At 32.1% G+C, this 25,584-nt stretch overlaps 1 protein-coding gene across 1 annotated transcript in view; it reads left to right on the forward strand.

Moving 5' to 3' along the window:
* The window catches only part of Son (Son RNA binding protein), a 65,619-nt gene that overhangs the window by 35,302 nt on the left and 4,733 nt on the right, over nt 1–25,584 (forward strand). Inside the window, exons 9-12 of the mRNA XM_089094944.1 lie at nt 911–1,033; nt 11,855–11,953; nt 13,291–13,438; nt 18,547–18,731. Coding sequence (XP_088951070.1) covers nt 911–1,033; nt 11,855–11,953; nt 13,291–13,438; nt 18,547–18,731 — 555 coding nt within the window. The remainder of the gene's footprint in view (nt 1–910; nt 1,034–11,854; nt 11,954–13,290; nt 13,439–18,546; nt 18,732–25,584) is intronic.

The following is a 25,584-nucleotide window of genomic DNA, read 5'->3' on the forward strand; positions in this document are numbered from 1 at the left end:
AGTTGATAATTATTGGAAAGTTTCATTTTTAAATAAGAAATGTAACGGTTAGTAAAACATTGTGTTTTTATGTAACTTCGCTTTACTCATTTCGTTTTTCTCTTGTATACCTAGCTTGATATTTTGCAAATTTACTACTGAAAAGTGGTGGTAGATGGCAAATAATTCAATTTTTTAAGATTGTGCGATTCCAAATTACAATTCTAGTAAATTTCATCGATGAACTCGGCTGAAGTATTTTCAGTAGCTTATTATTTAAATGGAAGAAGGAGAAAACTACTAATATTAGTGCTTTTATTTTAAGTAGTTGACGATGCTGTGATTTTTTTTTTTTTTTTTTTTTTTTTTTTTTTTTTTTTTTTTTTTTTAAAGAAAATAATCTGTTGAAAAAGAATAATTACTGTAAACAATCAGAAACACTAAACATTTTAAAACACTAAAGAAATGAACATCGCTACATTACTGTAACTTTATTTTGTTTTTAGCTGCAGGCATATCCATTCTTTTTGGGGGGGGGAGGGGCAGATACAGATTCTAGGAAACATTAAAGATAATTACTCATTTTCAAAAATTGAATAATGACGATAAAATTTTATTTTTTCGGAAATAGAGTGAACTTAACATGTCCACTTTGCAGTGACTGTAGTTTGTTTATTGAAGTACACAGTACCACTTAGGGGGACGGGGTAAAGCTCTCAGGAGAGTTGAATTTATGCCTACATTTTTTCACTTTGCCTTATGTGACCTTTGGTTCTAATTATGGCTCCCCCTCTCTCCCCCCTCCTCACCTCTTTAGATTCATGTTCTTTTTTCAAATGTAAATCTGTTCTTTTTTCGTCTTCTCTCCATTTTTGTTTTAACTTAATTGTTTAAGAAGAGTTCAAGTTGCACATTCCTTCGTGTATTTTAGGAACAGACCCAAGCTTCCTCCATTTCGGAACTTGTGGCAAAGAGGATAGCAGCAATGAAAAAGTTTCAAGACAATCCAAATGATTTTGTGGCTAAGAAAGAGCTCGAAGATGTTGAAGCTCAGGTTAGATTTCATCTTTAACGACCTACTTAAATGTTATATTATTCAACTAGCATTGCTCTGGCATTTACTATGTACCAAAATATTTAAAAATACGTGCAATTTTAACCATTTTTCTATTAAAATGCGTCTTTCATGTTCTAATAACTGAAAAAAGGAAAATTTCCTTTTCTTAAGAGAGAGAATTTGTTTATAAAAAAACAAAAAAAAAGAAAAAAAATCCAAAAAACTTATGACTTGTGCGGTCATTCTCGAAACTGCAAAACAAATCACTTATCAATGGATTCCCCCTAAAAAACAAAAAAAAAGCATCAAAAAACAAGCAAAAAAATACCACTTGAGACTCAGTACTATACTAATCTAATATATCAACACTATTAAATACTATTTTCCTACTTTAACTATATAAGAAATAAATCATAAATACCAAAACAATGGTCCCTAAGCAACCCACGAAAAGTCGGCCTATTAATCTCTTGAAGTATATTATAAGGAAGGGACTCCCATATAGAAGGAAGAACATAGCGAATCAAAAATGCATACCTTGTAAACCTTCTAATCGGTTTTCCAATTGCTGACGAATTCCTTGTCTCATATTCAGGATGATCCCTCTCAAACACACCAATCAAACATTCAGATGCATTTTATGCAATATATCAAACATAAACAGAACCTCATAAAAATTAAAAAGACCTGAAACTGATAAAATATTATTTTGTTTTTAAACTATCTCTAACTGATATAAGATTATCACAATTAATAAGAAACCGAATCGCCGAATTTTAGAGAGATGTAGTGACTTCAAGTGTGTATGAAAAGTAGATGACCACACCAAACAACAATAAACCAAATAAGGGTGGACAATAGAAACATATATCAATCTGAGAATATTAACTAGGAAAAAACAGTTCAACTTTCTCAGAATCCCTACATTCCGAGCAATTTTAGATGATATACGTTGTATGTACTTTGAGAAACTAAGAGTCTTATCCACTATTACACCAATATATTTCACAGGCGGTACAAGCTCAATACGGTAAGATCGATATTTAATTCCTTTAACCAAGGATAATAATCTGGCTGTATAGAAAAAATTACCCAATGAGATTTCTTATAATTCAGCTTTAGGTGATTAAATTTATCCACTTTTCTATCCTTGACATACTATCTCTTGTCATAGTTAGGAATTCACCTTTCTGTTCTTGCTGCCATCCTAAGACATGTATCATCCACAAACAGCAATAAAGCTTGATTAGGGTTCCGTTGTCTATGGGCCCTTCCAACTTCAATATGCAGCCCACCAAGTGCAAAGTACAAGTCATTTATATATATTGCAAACAATAGTGGTCCCAAGGGGGACCCCTGTGGGACTCCACATCTTACTTTATGATCTATTGATGGTCCAGTTTCACAAAAAAGGACTTGACCTTTAAGACAATAAGCAAAAAGTTGCAGCGTATTCCCGCAAATGCTTCCATTTTCTAGTTTCTTCAATAAGATTAAATGGTCACAAGTATCAACTGCCTTTAATATATCTAGAAACACTGGATCATCTTTAAATTTATTATCAAGGCCATCATTTACTGTTGTAGTAAAGAAGTGGATAGCATCCTGCTCTACGAAAACCAAACTGGTTTTGAAAAAAAATCCATTCTTACTCAAAAACTATCCACTCTCACAAATATTAATTTCTCCGTCACTCTTTAAAAAGTTGGCAGTAGTAAAATTGGTCTATAGTTATTAAAATCTTTTGGGTCTCCCTCTTTAGATAATGGTACAATATTCGCTCTTTTAAAGACACTTGGAAATGAACCTCCTTTGAAACAACAATTAACCAGATCAACAAAATTTTGCACAAAAAATGGCAAAATCGATTCCTCAAAGATATATAATCAGATCCTGCAGCACTGCTCTTCATTTTAGACCCTATATTAATCACTTCTTGATCAGTCATTTTTGTAAGCCAAATGCTCATATTACTTGAAGGGGTTCAGAAACTGTTTAAAAGTTCCATCCTCAGGACAAACTTCGATCGGATTTTTTTATTTTACAACCTATATTAGAAAAATGGGAAGCCATTCCTTCGGCAAGTTGACCTGGGTCATTCAGCTGATTTAAATATGGTGGGTTACTAGCAGTATGTCCAATGGCTGACTTAATTGTCATTCAGGTCTTCGCTGGATTATCCTGACAGTTTTCAAACTCCTTAAAATAATATTCTCTTTTAGCCTTCCTCAGGAGTTTATTTAAAGCACTATTTTAATTCTTATAGACTCTACTATCACTGTCACTACCACTTATCCCACTTAACTTGTAAAGGCAATGTCTTCCATTGATTGAATTTACTTAACTTGGTGTTATCGAGGGTTTCAAAAAGAATCAATATGATCCTTCAACCATATTTCAGTTAAACTTATAATACCAATATATCCTATTATTGAACTTAACTCAACCAAATAATTATAAGAAGAATTCAAACCTTGACAATTCAAATGAAATACAGGAAAAAGCATTCTGGGATACATGATCACTTGCCACAAAATCACACTAAAAACATACTTAGACGATTTCCTTTCATGGATATTTTCGCCAATGCCATCAAAACCATCTCTCAAAATAACATCAGATTCCTCAAGACATGTACAGGGTTTTGATAGCCTCAAGTAGTGATAGCCTATTATTAAGACAATTTATCATGAAATATGAAAGAAAAAAGAACAAGGGAATCTGTAGAGACTGTAAGTACCAAAATACAAAAACCAAGCAAACACTCCAAACTACAACTAAATGAACATAAAAGAAAAAAAAACACACAAAAAACTATCCACACGTATTTTTATTACTACCCTTCATTTCATTTAATTCTTCCCTTCACGTGTCCAACCCAACCTTCAAACAAATCAATTATAGAAAATAAACTGAAAAAAAGAAGAATTCACTCTTCCATAGAACTTCCAAATCCACCCCTATGAATATCAACTCTATGAGGGATACAAGCCAAAACTGAATCCATAAAATCCTTATTTACTTTGCCAACAGTCACTCTTACAGACTCAGTGTTTGGAGACTGGCGCGTCCAAATATCACCAAGATTAACTCAACTACTGAGTAATTTTAACCTCGCAGCAAATAGTTTCTTTCGAACTTCTCGGACCAAATGCGGGGCATCATCCCTCACAAATATATTAGAGATAATTAGAAATAATTATATTAGAATTATTTTATAAATATATTAGAAATAATTATTTAGAATATATTAGAAATAATTAGTATTCAAATATATATATTAGAATACTTGAAAATTGACTTGTTTTTCAACCTCATAGCGTTTTTCAGTATATGAATTTGGGCTTCTTTTCTTGCAACTTCGATAAACACTTTTTTAGCTGATTCTTCGTCATTAACTGGGACATTCAAAGCAATAATCTTTTCAGTATCTCTGCTTTTTATTCTCATAGTACTTCCTTTCAATAAAGATAACTAAGACGCCAAACGAACATTTTCTTCCGCTAATACAGATATATTACTTTTTATCATTTTTGACTCACTTTCAACAGTAGCTATTCTAGGTTTTAATTCAGAGACTTTCCTTTGGGACGTAGCAACAGAATTATCAAGGTGTGATAATCGAGATTCAAGAGACTTAACTGATGCACATAAATCATTCAGAATTTCAGTATTTGACTGAATCGTTGCCAAAATTGTGCTAATGTTGTCAACTAACGACCTCAGTAAAATAGTTTCTACTCTTCTTGAATCAGGCGAGCTGGAGTCATTCAAAACTGAAGTATCCGATGCCGATATATTCGCCATAGCTTCCTCCCCCTGCTTGACCTTCTTCCTTTTTCTAACCATCCTCAACACTATATACAACAGCAAAGAGGGGTCGGAAGGGGACCAAAAATTGAAAATTGCCTACCTCGAAAGGTTTTACGGGGTATTTAAGCCTTTAATATAACCACGGCAAACAGCTTTAATGTTCCTCAGTCCAGCTGCTAATGTTCCAACAGCTTCAATTATTATTTCTTTTTTTTTTCGTTTTGCCAGAGACAATTCTCTACAATTTTCAATCTTTTGATCTTTCTTGGCTAATAAATGAACAAAAATGCATCAAGGCAAGTACCGGACGCGCGCTAGGCTGTTGCTAGGCGGTCAAATGCATTCAGTTAATATTTTGTTACTACTAAATAAATTTAGTATCTAATTGATTCCGAATATAATCCTTTTTCAACACTTGTTCAAAAACTGGGATTTAACCCTTTTAAAAGAATAAATAGGTCTTAACAGGTCAGAGACTGAATTGCAACTGAATAGCAATGATCATTTTTCTTATCTTTATCAAAGATTTAAGGGTTTTTGAAAAAAAAAAAATAATCTAATCAAGACTTTATCCCTTTTTATGCGTTATAAACAACAATAACATTGATAATGTTGTAATAGAAGTATTGATTTTTTTTTACGTTAAGCTAAGCTCCGATATAAATTGCTTGATGACCTCGTCACTAGTCTTTGCATTAACAAAGTTCCAAATCATATGGGTAGTTAGCGCCATCTACAAAAGAGAATGATTCAAATCTCCTACTTAGCTAATTATATATAACAAAAGCATTGCAGGATTTATTTTAAATTTTGAGCATTCGGTTTTACTTGTCTTACGGTTAATAACGTTACTTGTCTTACGGTATAAGAATGACAGATTGCCGAAGATTGATCTTTTCGGCCAACCATCTAGGGCTAAACGGAAAGCAGGTCGTCCCCGTCTGGGGTGGAGGACGTCATAAAGAAAGATTTAAAAGAAATGGGAATTTTGTAGGCGGGTGTAAAAAGGGAAGCTTTGAATAGATTGAGGTAGAGGAGGAGCGTGCGTGGCTGTGTTGGCCTCAGGCGGCTTGGTGATGCGGTGAGTTGTTAGTAGTAGTAGTAGATTTGTAAGAAAACTTGTTGAATTGACATCACATGGTTAGCGGTATGTCATCAAATACTTTAAGTTGCTTGACCAGCGGTGTGTCAGCAAATAGTTTACGTCGCATATATATATATATATATATATATATATATATATATATATATATATATATATATATATATATATATATATATATATATATATATATATATATATATTATATATATATATTCAATTCAATTTATTTATAACCTGTCAAAACAAAAAAGGGCGCAAGTCCGCTAAAAGAAAAAAGACAAGAAAACTTATACACTGAACAAAAATAAGTAGTTTTTACAATCATAATAATCATAGACATAATCACAAATCATATATCATAATCACAAGATAAGACATAAAAAAAACTCATAAAAATAAAGAGGACCAATCATGATTTAGTTTACTGACGGAAGATTTAAAATCTTTTACTCTTTTATCAATAATTGTCGAAGGGAAAATGAGCTTAAATGTTTTGGACAAAAAAGAGTTGCTAGTCCAAGGGGGCATATGTGAAAGGAATTTAGCAAATTTAAAATAAATCCGATGAACAATTTTTTTTTTGAAGCAGGAAAAAATTGCCGAACATTTGACAGAGCAAGAAGATGAGGCACAGTTAGACTATTATAAAGTTTAGAAAGATGAAAACGACTAAGGTGTGCACCGTTAGAGACAAGTGACGCATAAGCTAACATTGTCTTTTTTTTCAAGATTTTGAATGGCAAGTTTGATAGTTTCCTTAATTGAATTCCCAATGGGCATTCCCAGGTAAATAAGGTGTTTAGAGAGGGGGATACAAGTTTCAGTAAGTTGTAGGGATTTATCAGAGTATCCTTTGAGGTTGAAACCGACAGCTACAGTTTTATCCACATTAAAACTTAAACCAATCTGCTGATATTCTAGTTTTAACTTCGAGAAAGTGCTCTCACAACCAGAGAAAGTGCGAATCAGATTAGGATATCATCAGCATACGTAAGTAAAGAGACGTCTAAAATCCCGTAAATACAGGTGGACTCAATAGAACTTTGGGCTGGAATGACTGAATTATTAAAAAGCGCTGGGGAAGTGAGAGCTCCTTGTCTAACACCCTTTAGCACACTAAAAGGCTCTGAACCGCGCTTCATTTTGGCACAAAAATGTTTATACATATATCGAAGACACCTTATAAATGAGAAGTCAACCCCTCTCTTTAGAGCTTCTACCAAAATCTGGGCAATAATACACGAATCAAATGCTCTGGCAATGCCCAGTGCACATAGAACAATAAAATCCCCCGAACCTTCCACATCTGCAAGAACCGTAAAAGGGGAAAAAAGAGCATGCTCACGACTAAGTTCTTTCTGAAAACCGAATTGATGCGCAGGCACAGACTACACTTGGGAAATATCTCTAAGAAAAATAGACTTAAATATTTTAAAAGTGGTACTAGAAACGGCTATAGACAAATTCGATCGATAATCTTGGAGCCCTTTTTTCCCTTTTTTCGGAATAGGTTTAATCTGGCCAATAAAAAATTGTTGAAGCACAATACAAGAAGAAACAGACATTTGAAAAAGTAACGAAAGGTGCTGCAACAAAAGACTACTACAATGTTCAAAGTGTTTAGCAGATATTAAATCAACACCGGCAGAAGATTTTTTCTTTTTTTTTTTTTTTTTATTAAACTCAATATCAGACGGCGTCACTATAAAAGCAGAACGAATAGAATTAGCAGAAGTCCGGTCACTGCGTTTAAAACTTTTCTACAAAAGTAAAGGATCACTAGCTATCTAATCAACATTTTTTTTTTAATCAACATTATTTTGTGGTCTTTAAGGGCTCTTGTGAGCTTTCTTTTTGTCTTCAGACGCAATTTGTTTATTATACCGGAGCACGGTTTATCGGATTCGTTCCAGATTTGGAGCCACAATTTAGCTGAATTACAAGCTGCAACAAGACTTTGATTTTTAGACCAGTCGGTGATTTCCGTCTTTTTGTGAACGCGTCTAGATGGGACTTCACACTTTTCTGCGCATCGAAGTGCGTGGTTGATTTCTGCAAGATAAATCGTAAGCTGTATTTCGATCTCGTACTCACTAATATGACCTGCATTCTGAACTAAGTAGGTGAAAAGGAACTTTAATTTTGTTGAGTAACGTGTCACACTCGGACATAATAACTGACGATCAACGTGAATCCATTCTTGAACATAAAACCAGTTTTCCTCTTGCGAGGTTTTGCTTTCGACATTGCACTCAATTGTCGCACAAATAGGTAAGTGGTCAGAGTAGTAGTCTTCACGAAGTACAGTGGCTTGTTTGATCGAAAAGGAAGAAACAACATGATCGAGGTTCGAAGTTGAAGAGCTGGGGCCAACATAGGTATAGGATTCATTTTTGTCAACTATAAGTACGAAGGAGGATTGGAGCTCCAAAGGAGCTGGCTTCTGGGGAGCGTTTTATCATTTAAATCCCAGTTAAAGTCACCTATTAATATCGAGCGCGTGACTGTGGATTTTCTGTTTTTCTTGATCAGCTTAAACACTTTCTTGAAAGACCCCATAAACTTCCCCTCAGATTTCTCATTACGATAGTTTGTTGGTAGGTAAACATTCATTATGGACGTGTTCAGATATGAAACTGCAAGAATATGAACCCCTGCTTCGATCAATTTACAGGGTAAGCGAGTCAAAATCGCGAGGCCGCCGGAGGGGTTCACACTAGTTGCTGTTATTTTTGCCAGAGAGAAAAACACTGTGCAATCCGACGAGATTTCAATCAATTCCCTTTTGCCTTCTGACAAAAAATGTTCTTGGAGGCAAATAATATCATATTCCTTGAGCAACTGGGTCAAAATAGGAATTTTATCAGAAACGCAGCATTATTTCGAAATCTGTTTTAGCAGAGATTGAGCTACGGGACACTTGTAGCTATAGCAGGATTACATAGTGCACATTTTTTCGGCCTAGAACAGGGATCATTTTTAGAGCTAGTGTCCTTTTTCACCGCAAACTGAACAAATGGAAGAGTTCTTACACATGCCAGAAATATGCCCATAGGCTTGACATTTGTAGCACCTTGGAGGAAAGAATAAAAATTCTGAAACCCGAATTTTCTTAAAACTAATTGCATGCAGATTTGCTATTGCATTCATTACATCAGCTTTTTACTCAAACCGTAACTTGAATGAGCGGGACTGGCCAGTTTGCTTGGCAACAAAGCTTTTAGGACTTAGGGCTTGTAAATCCTCTTCTAGAAAATCAACCGGGATACCTCTAATAATTCTGAAGTAGGCACTACCTTTAATCTTGGCCTCGATGTTCGGGCTAACGCTCGCGAGAGCCTGTAGTACAGCTTCTGCATCTGCTTTTGAGGCAGTGATGACACGCCAGTTTACTTTATTCGGCTTTAGCTCGACAATTTTATCACAAGTATTCCCACATACCTTTTCAAGAAATTCCTTTCTGAGACCAGGCTTGTCTAGGTCACGAGGAGGATTTTTCACTATAACTGCATACGATGGCTTTTCAGGATCATCTATAGTTGGGACCAGGGAGGGTATATCGGAATTCTCACGGTTCATAAAGGCATCTTACTTGTTTGAGATCTGGTTCATTTGTCTAGTAAGAACGGCGGACACTTTGCCATGAACATATGGGACCTCAGCAGGTTCTACAATGACAAACGTCGGAAGATCAATTTTTTTTTTATCGCAGTCCTCAAAGACTCGAATCATTTCAATCACGTTGTCATGCGGGTTTACTTTAATAGACACTCTTGTTTTGATTTTAGCTGCTTCCCATAGGATCGTTTTTGCATCATTAATATCGTCTTTTTTGAAAATTTCAATTGTCTTTTTAACAATTTCAGTACTCCGATTTCCTGCCTTTATTGCTCTTTTCATGAAGTTCAAGATCGCATTCCAAACTAGCTTTTCAGACATTTCAAAAACATGCCCCGAGGGCAATGACATTATTTTAATTTTATTGTTCTCCAATATATGTCACTGATCATAACAACATTAATATGGAAATCCACAGTTCCCAAGGGAATTCTCACTCAGCGAAATAATCCGTTTATACAAATTATAATCCTTACGTCAAAATCCAAAAAGAGGTCTTCACACAATGAACTCAGAATCAATACTATATATATATATATATATATATATATATATATATATATATATATATATATATATATATATATTGGTATTTATAAATACTAATAAACATTAATACCACCGACCAATTGTCAGAATAGTTCACAACTTCATCAAGAGTACTTCAGGGCTGCTTATTATCACCATACCTCTTCAAACTTTCTAAATGCCGTTGTGTCACTGATATGTTCGGCACATGGTGCTAAAATAGGAGGGATGCTTATGGACAATCTTGTTCTCGCTGATGATCAGAGCTAGCCAATTCTTCGAAGTAACTGCAGGCACAAGTCGATAGACTGAAAGGCATCACCAAGTCGTTTGGGACGGAGATCAATGCCAGCAATGCCAAAGCTATGGTGACTTATGAGATTTGAACTAGATAGCCGACCGCTGTCATCATTGGCAATCTACAAGTGGAAACGGTGAACCATTGAAAGTCATGTGCTTAGGAAGCCTGCTCTTCCCTGGCAATTACCATAGCTCTGAAGTAAAAAGAGAGCTTCGTTTCCACGGGACAGGAAACGAAGACGGTGGACAAAGAACTTTGACAATGTTGAAATACTTCAGTTTTTAGTGCACGAGACAGGAATTAGTACCGAGCCTCTGTGCATGAATTGGCAAGAGTAGTAGCTCCAACACATCTCGTGAGGATGGCTGGGACCTAGGTAAGCAAGGAAGTTCTAAATATTTGTAAAAACTTCGGCGCTGACTTCATTGAACTTCTTGGGTTTTCAATTGTTTTCAGGTTAAGATTGTTTATACCTTACAGTAAGATAATGAGTCAAAATCTTGCAATAGCATTTATTAGATACTTCTTTTTGTTCTTAAGTCGTTATAGTTAATAGTGCTTTTAGTTCCTTGTTTTCTTACAGGAATTGTATTAGTATACAATTGTCATCAACTATCATCAATTGTAATACAATTGTCATAAGAAGTGCATGAAATAACTGAAAAACTTAAAGAAAAAAAAAAAATTCAACGAAATTTAAAGACCTGTAATAAAACATAAAACGATAGATATAAAGATGAAGCAGTGATACCAAATAATAGCATAAATTGCTAAGATATGTGTGTTGTTGTCATCTTCTCAGCCATTTAGGGAAAGAGAGTCATTTGGGCTATGCTGACAGCTAAATATATCTTTTATTATTATTACATTTAAAAAGAAAACAAAATATTGCTCGTGCCTCACGGCAAATTTATATTTGTGTCAATATTTTATTCCTTTTAAATCCATTCTTTGAGAATATATATAAAACTAGTTGGTGCAATAAAATTTTCATTTTAAGCAATTTTTCTAGTTTTCAGTAAAGTGAAATCGACAGTGCTCCAAGTGGACTTCAAAGAGCGTGATAACCGTAATTGTGTGTGGTAATTAGTGTTCTTATATATATATATATATATATATATATATATATATATATATATATATATATATATATATATATATATATATATATATATATAATATAAGGTTATGTTAGTTTAGGTTATATTAGGTTAGGTTACGTTAAATTTGGTGCTAAATGTCAGAAAAGGGTTAAAAACCTAATCTAAATAACCTCATCAAACCTAATCTGTTCTAACCTAACCTGTGATCATCAAACCTTGCATTAAATTGAAAAAGTTGACTAGCAACGGTGACTAAATCCAAGGAGAAAGAAGGATAATTCATAAAATTTCATCTGTATCTAACCTTAACTTAAACAGATTTAGTGGTTATATGTAAGTTTTTTTTTTAGACGAGGCAATGGGTTTATCGCAAAGAGAGAGAATTTGAAGTAAATAAACCTCCAAATTTCATTGACTTTTCTACCGCCCCACAGTCCTGGGCTTCTAAAGTAAGTGTTTTTCTTCAATTAGTCGCTAAGCTGTTGCACTCAAAAGTAATAATACTTAATAGTTTATTTAAAAGTGTTGTTAATTGGGTTTTAGTTCTAAGCATGAAAGTGCAACGCTCAGGCGCTGAAGACGAAAATTTCGGCAGAAATTTTGCAAATTCGGTCGAAATTTAGCAAAATTCTTGATTTCTGCAGAAAATTCGGCATAAATCAGATAGCCATTCGGTAAAATTTACGAAGATCGCAATTACTAATTGAGTAATTGTTCTTTTAGCGAGCAATTTGATACAAAACTAAGTCATTTAATCTAAAATCAATAAATTGATTTCATTGACTGAATCGAAATATATGTTTCTTATTTCTGCTCAACTTAGATGTTCAACGATATAAATTGAAATGCTGACAGTAGCATAACAGTTTTTAATGTTCTGTTTCTAAAATACATGCGCAAAAAAATTTTTAAAGTGAAAAGACAAAAACGATGAGGCAAGAATAACATCTTGTATTTTAGTTTTAAGGCCCTCACTTGATTTTCAATAAATGATTGGAAGTTGGAATTATGCTGACATGCGTAAATTATTATAATAAACTATTAAAGTTGCTGAATTATTTATTGTTTGATTATTAAAATTGTATTGTTAAACAAATAAGTATTTATTATTTATAATAAAAAAAATACCGAGTGAAAATAGGGATTTACTATAGATAATAGAAAATGAAAACAAGTTAAAGGACACTTAAATGTTTATGTTTTAAACTGAATTTTGGTTTAATTGTTTTCTGTTTACGCAGACATTGGAATTTGAGCAGTCTATATATAACCGATATTGATAGAAACAATATCCAAAAAGTTAACTTATTTTTGGCCAAATTTTTCGTCATTGCATAGGGGCTAAACTTTCCCTTGGACAAACCTGCCTCCCTCTATAAACACTAGTATTTTTTTAATGCTTATTCTTTGAAGAAAGTTATCAGTTTGAAGGGCTATAGCTCTGTCTAGGCCACCTGTGTTTGACGTAACGAGCGCATAAATTTACAAAGCTTCATTACATTGCTTCTTAATTTAACTAGACCAAGTGGATCATGGGAGTGGGGAATGGTAATGGCAACCTAGTCTATTTTATATTTCGTAAAAATATGTAGTTTTTAACGTGGCAGTGTATAAAACGAAAGGGAAATCCTGATGGAAAAATAAATAGTCAGGACGATAGACCCTAGTTGTTTTAATAGGTAGTTGTAGCTGACCTTGACTAATAGTTGCAAAAAGATTTAAGATCTTTCCTACCAAGTGTGTTGATGGAGTTAAAATGTTACTAAAATTCAGAATGAATTATTAGGCCCAGTTTGCTAATGCTGCACCAGTCACATCTGGCCCTGGTTTGAAGCTGCTCCAGAAAATGGGCTGGCAACAAGGAGAAGGACTTGGACGGAATAAAGACGGAACACTTGAGCCTCTTACTCTTGCCATAAAAATGGACAAAAAAGGTAATCTGATATTTTATATATATATATATATATATATATATATATATATATATATATATATATATATATATATATATATTAGGTGATATAGAATTTGAATACTCAGGCAGGAAGGATGGGGCACATAGACAAAGGGTAGGGCTCATGATGAATAAGGAAGCAGCTAAGTCATATTTAGGCTGGGAAGGTTCTAATAATAGAGTAATGCTAATTGCTGATTTTATGAATAAAAAGTTCAGGGCATTAGTTATAGTAACATATATCACTGTACAACCAACTGATAGAAATACTAGTGACTCAGATGAATTTTACTCACAGTTACAGGAGCAAATAGACAAGGTCCCAGGTAGAAATATGGTGTTATTACTGGGAGATTTTAACGCCCAGGTTGGTAGAAATAAGGATAGATGGTATCCCAGCTTAGGTAAATTTGGTGTAGGAAAAGAAAACAGTAATGGATACAGACTTTTGCAATTTTGTAGGTATAACAATCTAGTTATAATCAATACGGTGTTTGGTCATAAAATGGATCATAAGCTAACATGGTATTCACGTTATGGTAAGACAGCAAACCTTATTGATTATGTTATAGTAAACCGAAGACTGGCAGGATCAATACAAGATACTAGGGTATATAGGAGTGCTGTTATTGATGTTAAAAGTAAAGATCACCATCTAGTAGTGTCAAGGGTTAATTTAAAGCTGAAATATCGGAAGGGTAACTACCTCCCGGGAAGTTATGATGTTGGTAGGCTCCAGGATGAGAATTTGAGAGAAAATTTCCAGGAACAGTTGAATACTAAACTTTAGAGTTTAAAATTTGATAACGTGGAAGATGGTTGGAATAATTTTAGAAAAATAATTTGTGAAGTTGCTGAAGATGTCTTAGAGAAGAAAGCTAGAACTGCAGCTAAGAATATTAGTGAAAAAGCTTTATGTTTAATAGAAAGGAGAAAGGACTTGTACAAGAATTATCTGAGTGACAGATCCCATGAAAACCAAAGAAATGTAAAGAATGTGGAGAAAGTATTGAAATATGAAATAAGGAGGTGTAAAGTGGAGGCAATGGATAAAATTGCCGAGGATTTAGATGATGCAGCTAGACGGCATAATAGTAAAACATTGTACTGGCACGTTAACAAATTGAGAGGTAGTAGTCAATCCGGACTTGTCCCAGTTAAAGATAGGAATGGGGTGGCAATTAGCGATAAGGAAAAAGCTAAAGCGAGATGGGCCGAACATTTTGAGAACTTGCTTAACCGAGATAGAGTTGCAGGAAAAAATATAGAGGAAAATGAAAAAGTTTGTGATATCTTGGATGTGAAGGAAGATTTGTTTTTTTGAGGAGGAATTAGCAACAGTACTAAAAGGATTAAAGAATAATAAGGCTCCAGGTGCTGATAGGGTGGTAAATGAGTTTCTTAAATATGGTGGCTGTCAGGTTAGAAATAAGTTATTGAAGATTATGAATATGATTTTTGAAAAAGGGAAGTACCTAACGATTTTATGAAAACCTTAATTAAGCCACTTTATAAGAAAGGTGATAAAAGTGAGTGTGGTAATTATCGAGGCATTAGTCTGGTCTCTGTAGTTAGCAAATTACTTAGTAATATGATACTTTTTAGACTGAGAGATGCCTTAGACAAAGTTTTAAGATAAGAGCAGTGCGGTTTTAGAAAAGGTAGAGGATGTCTTGACCAAATTTTCACTCTTAGGCTAATAATTGAGAAGTGCCTAAGTTTTCAAACACCTTTGGTCCTAATTTTTATAGATTATGAGCAAGCGTTCGATTCTGTCGATAGAGGAGCTTTAGTAAAGGTTTTATTCTTGTACGGTATACCAGACAAATACATTAAAGTGATTAGTGCTATGTACGAGAATAACACTACTGCGGTTAAGGTAGGAAATGAGGTTAGCAGCTGGTTTTGTATTAAATCAGGAGTTAAGCAGGGTTGTGTTCTATCCCCCTTTATATGGATTATTTTGATGGACTTTGTTTTAAGGAGCACAGGAAAGGCAATGGGAGACCACGGAATCAAATGGGGAGGAAAAAGTCTCCTGGACTTGGATTATGCTGATGATTTAAGCATCCTAGATGAAAGTTTGAGCAAAATGAATTAAGTTTTAGAGGTTTTGCGAGTTCAGGGTGCTAGTATTGGTTTGAAAATTAATGTTAGGAAGACTAAGTAACTAAGGCTAGGAATAAGTGAAGATGAAAAGGTGACGTTGGGTAATGAAAAGATTGATCAGGTGGGAAGCTTCACTTACCTTGGTAGTATTATTAGTAAAGATGGAGGGAGCAGTGAAGATGTTAAAAGTAGAATAGCCAAGGCTCAGAGTGTTTTTACACAGTTAAAACAAGTTTGGAAGAATAGGAAGATAAGTCTGCAAACCAAGATTAGAATATCAGAAGCTACAGTGATGACAGTTGTCAAATATGGCTCTGAAGCATGGACGCTCTGAAAAGCGGATGAAGATTTGCTAGATATTTTCCAGAGAAATTGCTTAAGGATTGTTCTGGGTACCCAGCTGACTGACCGTATTTCAAACAATAGGCTATATGAAAAATGTGGTTCAATAACGCTTTCTAGGTCTATAATGAAAGAAAGGTTGAGGTGGTTAGGGCATGTTGTGCGGATGAAGGATGACAGATTGCCGAAGATTGTTCTTTTCGGCCAACCATCTAAATATATATATATATATATATATATATATATATATATATATATATATATATATATATATATATATATATATATATATATATATATATATATATATATATATATCATTAACTCTTGTTTCCTTCAAAATTTGCACCTACCATCAGTTGCGGATCAGAGCTCTGGGCTATGAACGAACACCTCAGGTTAAACCAATACAGCTCTAGAATATTAAAGACTTTTAGTTCAGTATGTTATAACACATACACTTGCTATTAGAGGTGATATTAGTATCGTCATGCTTAATGCTTATTAAAATATATTAAAAGGCCGTTTTTGGTTGAAGTTGGTAAATTTGCCAGAGTACAGGCCAGTCAAAATGACTTATAGTCAGATATAAGAGACAAAGAAGTCTAAGCCTTGGGTATTTCAAATAAAATCTGTACTAGATAGGCTCAGCTAAAAAAAAATGTATGAAATGACGGACAAAGCCCATCTGAAAATTCTGTTGCGAACGTCAGTATGTGAAAAAAGACAAACAAATATCATGAAAAGGAATGCAGACACATTGACAATAATAGTTTCCGCAAATAGTTTCTCCAAATTGTTATTCCTCGTTTCTTCTTTTGTTGCTACAAGGTCTAGATTTTCCTGAAGTAGATTTTCTACTTCTTACCCTGACTTAAATATACACATTACTTACCCTACCTGCCTTGATACACCTTACTGTACCTCGAAAAAAGACACGAAATATAACGAGTTTTTCTGTAGACCAATCAAATCAATAGCCCTTTCAGACTCGTATCTTAATATTTTTTTGGTGTTGGGGCCTAAATCCCCCCCCCCCTGCATCTGACTTTGTGTGAAACTAATTTGTATCTTTTCAATTTTTAAGCTTTTCTGTTGGTTTTTTTTTTTTTTTTTTGTATATTTTGTGAAGTCCTGATTTATTATTGGCACTTCGCTATAGTTTTTAAAGTGTTGACGTTTCTTTTCTTGGCAATCAAGCAAGTTCTTTAAAAGCCCTTACCCGACTAATATTCGGCTCTAAGAATCGCTTATTTATTTTAATAAAAGGGAGGAAGAAATATTTATAGTTCAAGGTTATATATATATATATAATGGAATTGAATGTATGGATTTTTTTTTCTTCTTAGCCTAGTATTTTAGAAGCGAAATTTTGTGATTTGTCTCCTTTTTGTCCCTCTTGTATTTGAGCAGGGTAGAATCAAAGCTGGTAATTTTCTAGGAAGGTTCAAAAAGCAGGGTCTGTTTTTTAACTTTCCTTTTCGTCCAGTTTCAGAGCCTTGACACCTTGGCATAGGCTTGCTTCAAAGCCCTATTTTATAACTCAATTTTGTATAATTTAATAAGGGATTTGAAAAAAATATGTAAACATTTATACTGAAAATGAAGACCTGTTTTTAGTGGGATCGTTATAATAAAAGAGATGTCCTTTTACATCGAATGTCTCTTTTAAGTATTTTGGTGAGACTCTGTAACCCTACCTAAAAAAAAAAAAGTTTATCTTCTCTTAGAAGCGTGTGATTTTGCGGCAACCCTACATCTGTAATTTGCAATAAAGGAGAACATCCTCATTCTTCAGAATATCGTCATTATCGTCTCGTTTCGTCTTATATCGTCAAATTCATTAGTTTCGATCAATCCATCATTTCAATTTGTATACCAATGTCATCCATCTTATGTTGAAACTTTAAAACCGTTGGATTGCAGAAAGATATTATGCCAATATTTTTTGTAGAGACTATATAAACCTTAAGCCTCGCACCTTGATTTTTTGTGCGCAATCTATAATAAGAAAACCAAATTATTCCCGTGGAGATATAAACTTGTATGCGCACATTTTAATAAATAAATTATTTTCTTCCTTTCTCTACATGGAAGTATTGAAGTATTGATCTGATCAACAACAATAAAAATTTTCAGCTGGATGGAATTTTTCTTTGTCTTTAAAGAGCTGGTAAAGGATAAAAAATGATGGTTTAAGGTTTCAAAAAATAATATTTCTAGAATTTTTGTGAGTCTTTTTTCGGGAGCCATCTCTATGCCCAACTCAATTCAACTTGCCAGAGTTTCTTCCCAGAATTTATTCAAGGTTTGGTTTGAGGGGCTTGCCTTAGAGACCGAGTAACATAACTTGAAAGATAATCATAAAGAATGAAGTAGATGAAAAACTGCAACAGATGTACGTTAGATCATTTCGTTCAAAATTAATTATACGAAATGTGAAAACAGGGGTTGCAGGGCTGTGCATTCAATCGTTCACTCCCCCCCCCCTTTCCTTCTCTATTACCTTTCTGGGATTGTTCCTCTGTATTCTCCCTATCTCTGCTGTTTTGAGTCCTGCTATATTTTGTTTTTGTTTTTTTTTCAGCTCAAATTTTTTTTGACAAATCTGTATAATGTATTCTTTTTTTGAAATAGGTCTTGTATCTCGAGAGGAAGTAAAACCATGTCGACTGCCAATTACGAAAGCCGCCAAATCCATATCTGGCAAACATCCTGTGACTTCCCTCAATGAGATTTGTGTTAAAAGACGATGGCCAGTGCCGCATTTTGAGCAAATTTTTGAGGCAGGGCCTGATCACTTGAAACAGTTCTTATTCAAAGTAAAAGCTTTTGAAGTTTGTTCTGGTTTTCTCGTTTTGTTTTGTTTTTTAAATAACTTGGTAAAATTGTTGTTGAAAGGCAACCTAAAAAAAAATCGTAACAACTCTAGGCCTACCATTACTTTGACTAAAGAAAAAAACTCAAACTATTCTAAAGAAAATTATTTTTGGACGAAGAAAACTACATAAACTACCTCTATATAACTTCTTGGGTCAGTAACTAAATTACCCTCATTAGGTAATGTACCTGTTACCAGAGGATACTATTTAATATAACTCTAAGAAATCTACTCTAAAGAAAAATTTTTTTAAGGAAGAAAACTACATAAACTATTTCTATACAACTTCTTGGGTCAATAACTAAATTACCCTCATTAGGTAATGTACTTGTTACTAGAGGATACTATTTAATATAACTCTAAGAAATTTACTCTAAAGAAAATTATTTTTGAAGGAAGAAAACTACATAAACTACCTCTATACAACTTCTTGGGTCAATAACTAAATTACCCTCATTAGGTAATGTACTTGTTACTAGAGGATACTATTTAACATAATTCTAAGAAATTTACTCTAAAGAAAATTATTTTTTAAGGAAGAAAACTACATAAACTATTTCTATACAACTTCTTGGGTCAATAACTAAATTACCCTCATTAGGTAATGTACTTGTTACTAGAGGATACTATTTAATATAACTCTAAGAAATTTACTCTAAAGAAAATTATTTTTGAAGAAAGAAAACTACATAAACTATTTCTATACAACTTCTTGGGTCAATAACTAAATTACCCTCATTAGGTAATGTACTTGTTACTAGAGGATACTATTTAACATAATTCTAAGAAATTTACTCTAAAGAAAATTATTTTTTAAGGAAGAAAACTACATAAACTATTTCTATACAACTTCTTGGGTCAATAACTAAATTACCCTCATTAGGTAATGTACTTGTTACTAGAGGATACTATTTAATATAACTCTAAGAAATTTACTCTAAAGAAAATTATTTTTTAAGGAAGAAAACTACATAAACTATTTCTATACAACTTCTTGGGTCAATAACTAAATTACCCTCATTAGGTAATGTACTTGTTACTAGAGGATACTATTTAACATAATTCTAAGAAATTTACTCTAAAGAAAATTATTTTTTAAGGAAGAAAACTACATAAACTATTTTTATACAACTTCTTGGGTCAATAACTAAATTACCCTCATTAGGTAATGTACTTGTTACTAGAGGATAATATTTAATATAATTCTAAAGAAAATTATTTTTTAAGGAAGAAAACTACATAAACTATTTCTATACAACTTCTTGGGTCAATAACTAAATTACCCTCATTAGGTAATGTACTTGTTACTAGAGGATACTCTTTAATATAACTCTAAGAAATTTACTCTAAAGAAAATTATTTTTGAAGAAAGAAAACTACATAAACTATTTTTATACAACTTCTTGGGTCAATAACTAAATTACCCTCATTAGGTAATGTACTTGTTACTAGAGGATACTCTTTAATATAACTCTAAGAAATTTACTCTAAAGAAAATTATTTTTGAAGAAAGAAAACTACATAAACTATTTTTATACAACTTCTTGGGTCAATAACTAAATTACCCTCATTAGGTAATGTATTTGTTACTAGAGGATACTATTTAATATAACTATAAGAAATTTACTCTAAAGAAAATTATTTTTTAAGTAAGAAAAATACATAAACTATTTTTATACAACTTCTTGGGTCAATAACTAAATTACCCTCATTAGGTAATGTACTTGTTACTAGAGGATACTATTTAATATAACTCTAAGAAATTTACTCTAAAGAAAATTATTTTTGAAGAAAGAAAACTACATAAACTATTTTTATACAACTTCTTGGGTCAATAACTAAATTACCCTCATTAGGTAATGTACTTTTTACTAGAGGATACTATTTAATATAACTCTAAAGAAAATTATTTTTTAAGGAAGAAAACTACATAAACTATTTCTATACAACTTCTTGGGTCAATAACTAATTTACCCTCATTAGGTAATGTAACTTTTACCAGATGATAATCATTAATATAGCTCTAAGAAATTTACACTACAGACAATTATTTTTGAGGAAAGAACACTACATTAACTATTTCTATACAACTTCTTGGGTCAGTAACTAAATTACCCTCATTAGGTAATGTATTTTTTACTAGAGGATACTATTTAACATAACTCTTAAGAAATTTACTGTAAAGAAAAATATTTTTTAAGGAAGAAAACTACATAAACTATTTCTATACAACTTCTTGGGTCAATAACTAATTTACCCTCATTAGGTAATGTACTTGTTACTAGAGGATACTATTTAATATAACTCTAAGAAATTTACTCTAAAGAAAATTATTTTTGAAGAAAGAAAACTACATTAACTATTTTTATACAACTTCTTGGGTCAATAACTAAATTACCCTCATTAGGTAATGTACTTTTTACTAGAGGATACTATTTAATATAATTCTAAGAAATTTACTCTAAAGAAAATTATTTTTTAAGGACGAAAACTACATAAACTATTTCGATACAACTTCTTGGGTCAATAACTAAATTACCCTCATTAGGTAATGTACTTGTTACCAGAGGATACTATTTAACATAATTCTAAGAAATTTACACTAAAGAAAATTATTTTTGAAGGAAGGAAACTACGTAAACTATTTTTATACAACTTCTTGGGTCAATAACTAAATTACCCTCATTAGGTAATGTACTTGTTACTAGAGGATACTATTTAATATAACTCTTAAGATATTTACTCTAAAGAAAAATATTTTTTAAGGAAGAAAACTACATAAACTATTTCTATACAACTTCTTGGGTCAATAACTAATTTACCCTCATTAGGTAATGTACTTGTTACTAGAGGATACTATTTAATATAACTCTAAGAAATTTACTCTAAAGAAAATTATTTTTGAAGAAAGAAAACTACGTAAACTATTTTTATACAACTTCTTGGGTCAATAACTAAATTACCCTCATTAGGTAATGTACTTTTTACTAGAGGATACTATTTAATATAACTCTAAGAAATTTACTCTAAAGAAAATTATTTTTTAAGGAAGAAAACTACATAAACTATTTCTATACAACTTCTTGGGTCAATAACTAAATTACCCTCATTAGGTAATGTATTTTTTACTAGAGGATACTATTTAACATAATTCTAAGAAATTTATTCTAAAGAAAATTATTTTTTAAGGAAGGAAACTACATAAACTATTTCGATACAACTTCTTGGGTCAATAACTAAATTATCCTCATTAGGTAATGTACTTGTTACTAGAGGATACTATTTAATATAACTCTAAGAAATTTACTCTAAAGAAAATTATTTTTGAAGAAAGAAAACTACTTTAACTATTTTTATACAACTTCTTGGGTCAATAACTAAATTACCCTCATTAGGTAATGTACTTGTTACTAGAGGATACTATTTAATATAATTCTAAGAAATTTACTCTAAAGAAAATTATTTTTTAAGTACGGAAACTACATAAACTATTTCTTTACAACTTCTTGGGTCAATAACTAAATTACCCTCATTAGGTAATTTACTTGTTACCAGAGGATACTATTTAATATAACTCTAAGAAATTTACTCTAAAGAAAATTATTTTTGAAGAAAGAAAACTACATAGACTATTTTTATACAACTTCTTGGGTCAATAACTAAATTACCCTCATTAGGTAATGTACTTGTTACTAGAGGATACTATTTAACATAATTCTAAGAAATTTACTCTAAAGAAAATTATTTTTGAAGAACACTACATAAACTACCTCTATTCAACTTCTTGGGTCAATAACTAAATTACGCTCATTAGGTAATGTACCTGTTAGTAGAGGATACTATTTAACATAACTCTAAGAAATTTACTCTAAAGAAAATTATTTTTTAAGGAAGAAAACTATATAAACTATTTCTATACAACTTCTTGGGTCAATAACTAAATTACCCTCATTAGGTAATGTACTTGTTACTAGAGGATACTATTTAATATAACTCTAAGAAATTTACTCTAAAGAAAATTATTTTTGAAGAAAGAAAACTACTTAAACTATTTTTATACAACTTCTTGGGTCAATAACTAAATTACCCTCATTAGGTAATGTACTTTTTACTAGAGGATACTATTTAACATAATTCTAAAAAATTTACTCCAAAGAAAATTATTTTTTAAGGACGAAAACTACATAAACTATTTCGATACAACTTCTTGGGTCAATAACTAAATTACCCTCATTAGGTAATGTACTTGTTACCAGAGGATACTCTTTAACATAACTCTAAGAAATTTACTCTAAAGAAAATTATTTTTGAAGAAAGAAAACTACATAAACTATTTTTATACAACTTCTTGGGTCAATAACTAATTTACCCTCATTAGGTAATGTACTTGTTACTAGAGGATACTATTTAACATAATTCTAAGAAATTTACTCCAAAGAAAATTATTTTTGAAGAACACTACATAAACTACCTCTATTCAACTTCTTGGGTCAATAACTAAATTACGCTCATTAGGTAATGTACCTGTTACTAGAGGATACTACTACTAGAGGATACTAGCTTTTTTTATTGTCAATTGTCGATAACTAACTATCAGTAATTCGCAATTTTTTAGGGTTTCAGGGGTTTTCGGTAAATGGCTCATTGATGGTGTTTACTTTTGAACAATTAAAAGTTAAATAAATACATTTTTCTTTATGTAAAACTTCTAAAAAAAATATATTTTTTAAAATCTTGGAGTGGAATTCTCTAAAAATCTTCCATATGTGGACCTTACAGTAAACATCTTATGCCTCTTGATGTACATAGTATGTACATCTTGAATTTTGTTATACTGTACATCAAACAATCTTTGTTTCAAGTCATATATTTTTTGGTGTCGGTAACAGGTACATTACACTTTGGGATGGTTAAATTCTAAGCCTTTGATGGCTAAATTCATATTATGTGTACTATGAAATGAGCTGAGATTGATAAATAAAAACATCAATGAAGCACATAGTATATCAGGTTCCTCCAATCCCCCTTTTCCGGAAGAAGATGTATTTTTAATTTTGTTTCGCCTTTGAATAGAGCGCAAAACTACAATGGAGGGGAGGGAACGTAATGAAGGTAAAGTTTATGTAATAAGTAGGTGTAATATTCTATGGTAACGCTCAAGATTTGTGTCTTTCTGCTGTTCTTGGTCAGTGTCGTTTAATTCATCCGTTTTACGTTTGACAATTTAGGCCCGTTTGAGAAATAAGCCCTCCTCCTGAATTAAATGTCTGATTATGTGTTTGATAATCGTTGACTTCAATACTACAAAAAAAAGCAAAGTAAAGGAAAAAAATGAAGTTTTACCTATTTTGAAATTATGGCAGGATTTAATAAAAAGAGTCAATTCAATGAAAGCGCATATAGAAGTGGAAGTAAAATGTCAATTCAATAAACTCCAGTTTAGTGACAAAACAAACCATTCGAAATAATCAAAATAGTACTTTTTTCTTTCTTTTTTTTCAACAAATTCACCGCTTTTTCACAAAATTGTACACTTCACTAATTATGCAACCTGATATTATTTGCATCAGCTAGTATGATTCCTGAAGAATTCGTTTTTGAGGTGCATCCTGGTTCTTGAATATTTTTTTTTTCAACAAATTCGCCGCTATTTCACAAAATTGTTCACCTCACTAATTATGTAGCCTGATATTATTTGCATTAGCTAGTACGATTCCTGAAGAATTCGTTTTTGATATGCATCCTGCTTCTTGATTTTTTATTATTATTATTATTATTATGAGTAGGCTATTGTTATTATTATTCAATAAACAATTGAATGGAGACAAAATTACACACACGCACAAAATGCTTAGAAGTGGCTAATTAAAATAAAATGGGTCTCTCCTCGTCTTCTTTTCATGAAAATGATTATTTCGTATTCTGGTAAATCTGTACAAGACGATATCATAAAAATAACCAATAATGTGGGACTTTTGTAACTTAAATGAAATATTTAATTAAGTGTGTAATTAAATAATCTTTTGTACTTTCTAAGGATATATGGTTATATCTTTTAACTAACACTATAATCGTCATACCAATTTTTTATGTTTAAAGTAATTTTACGTTTTATATTTTGACTCTTTTCTACATCGTTGTGCTAGAGGCAGTACATATTTGTGGTTTTCCGCCGTTCTGTAGAAAATTAGAAGAACTGGAGTATTCCGCGGAATAAATAGAAAAAATGTTTTTAACTGAAGTCAGTGCAGTTTTCAACAAAAAGAAGCAGTTCGTGTAAAATTTATTGGTGAATTTCGAGCACAAAATTCAAATAATTTAAAATCCCAAAATAACCGAACTTGCAATTTCGTAAATATCATTAATTATTGTATATTTCTTATTTTTATTTGGGGAAAAATATTTGGCTCTTTGTGTTCCTTTTTTAAATCTGAATCTTTTTCAACAATCTTTGAATCACCAGCTAATATGTTTGTGCGTCTGACAGTAATTGTCTTTATAAAATGTTAGTAGCAAATTAGAAGGTACAAAACCCTTGCGATCTGGAAATTTTTGGAGATCTCATATCGTTTAACCAACATTTAAAGAAGATGCCATAGTCAAATTTAAATGCAGGCTATTTGGCCTTTTAGTCCAGGATTTTTAGGGTTTGACCCGGAAAAAATTGCAATATAAACGAAAATGGTACCAAAATGATCAGAAAAAAATTCTGTAAAGCATACTAAAAGTCCCCATAAATCCGAGTGGGGCGAGTACCCGAAAAACAGGGGAAAAGGGGGAAATTGGGAAAAATG

This window comes from Artemia sp. Qi Xiang Cuo, chromosome 9, assembly GCF_049724085.1.
Source record: "Artemia sp. Qi Xiang Cuo chromosome 9, ASM4972408v1, whole genome shotgun sequence".
In the NCBI taxonomy this organism is placed as follows: Eukaryota; Metazoa; Arthropoda; class Branchiopoda; order Anostraca; family Artemiidae; genus Artemia; species Artemia sp. Qi Xiang Cuo.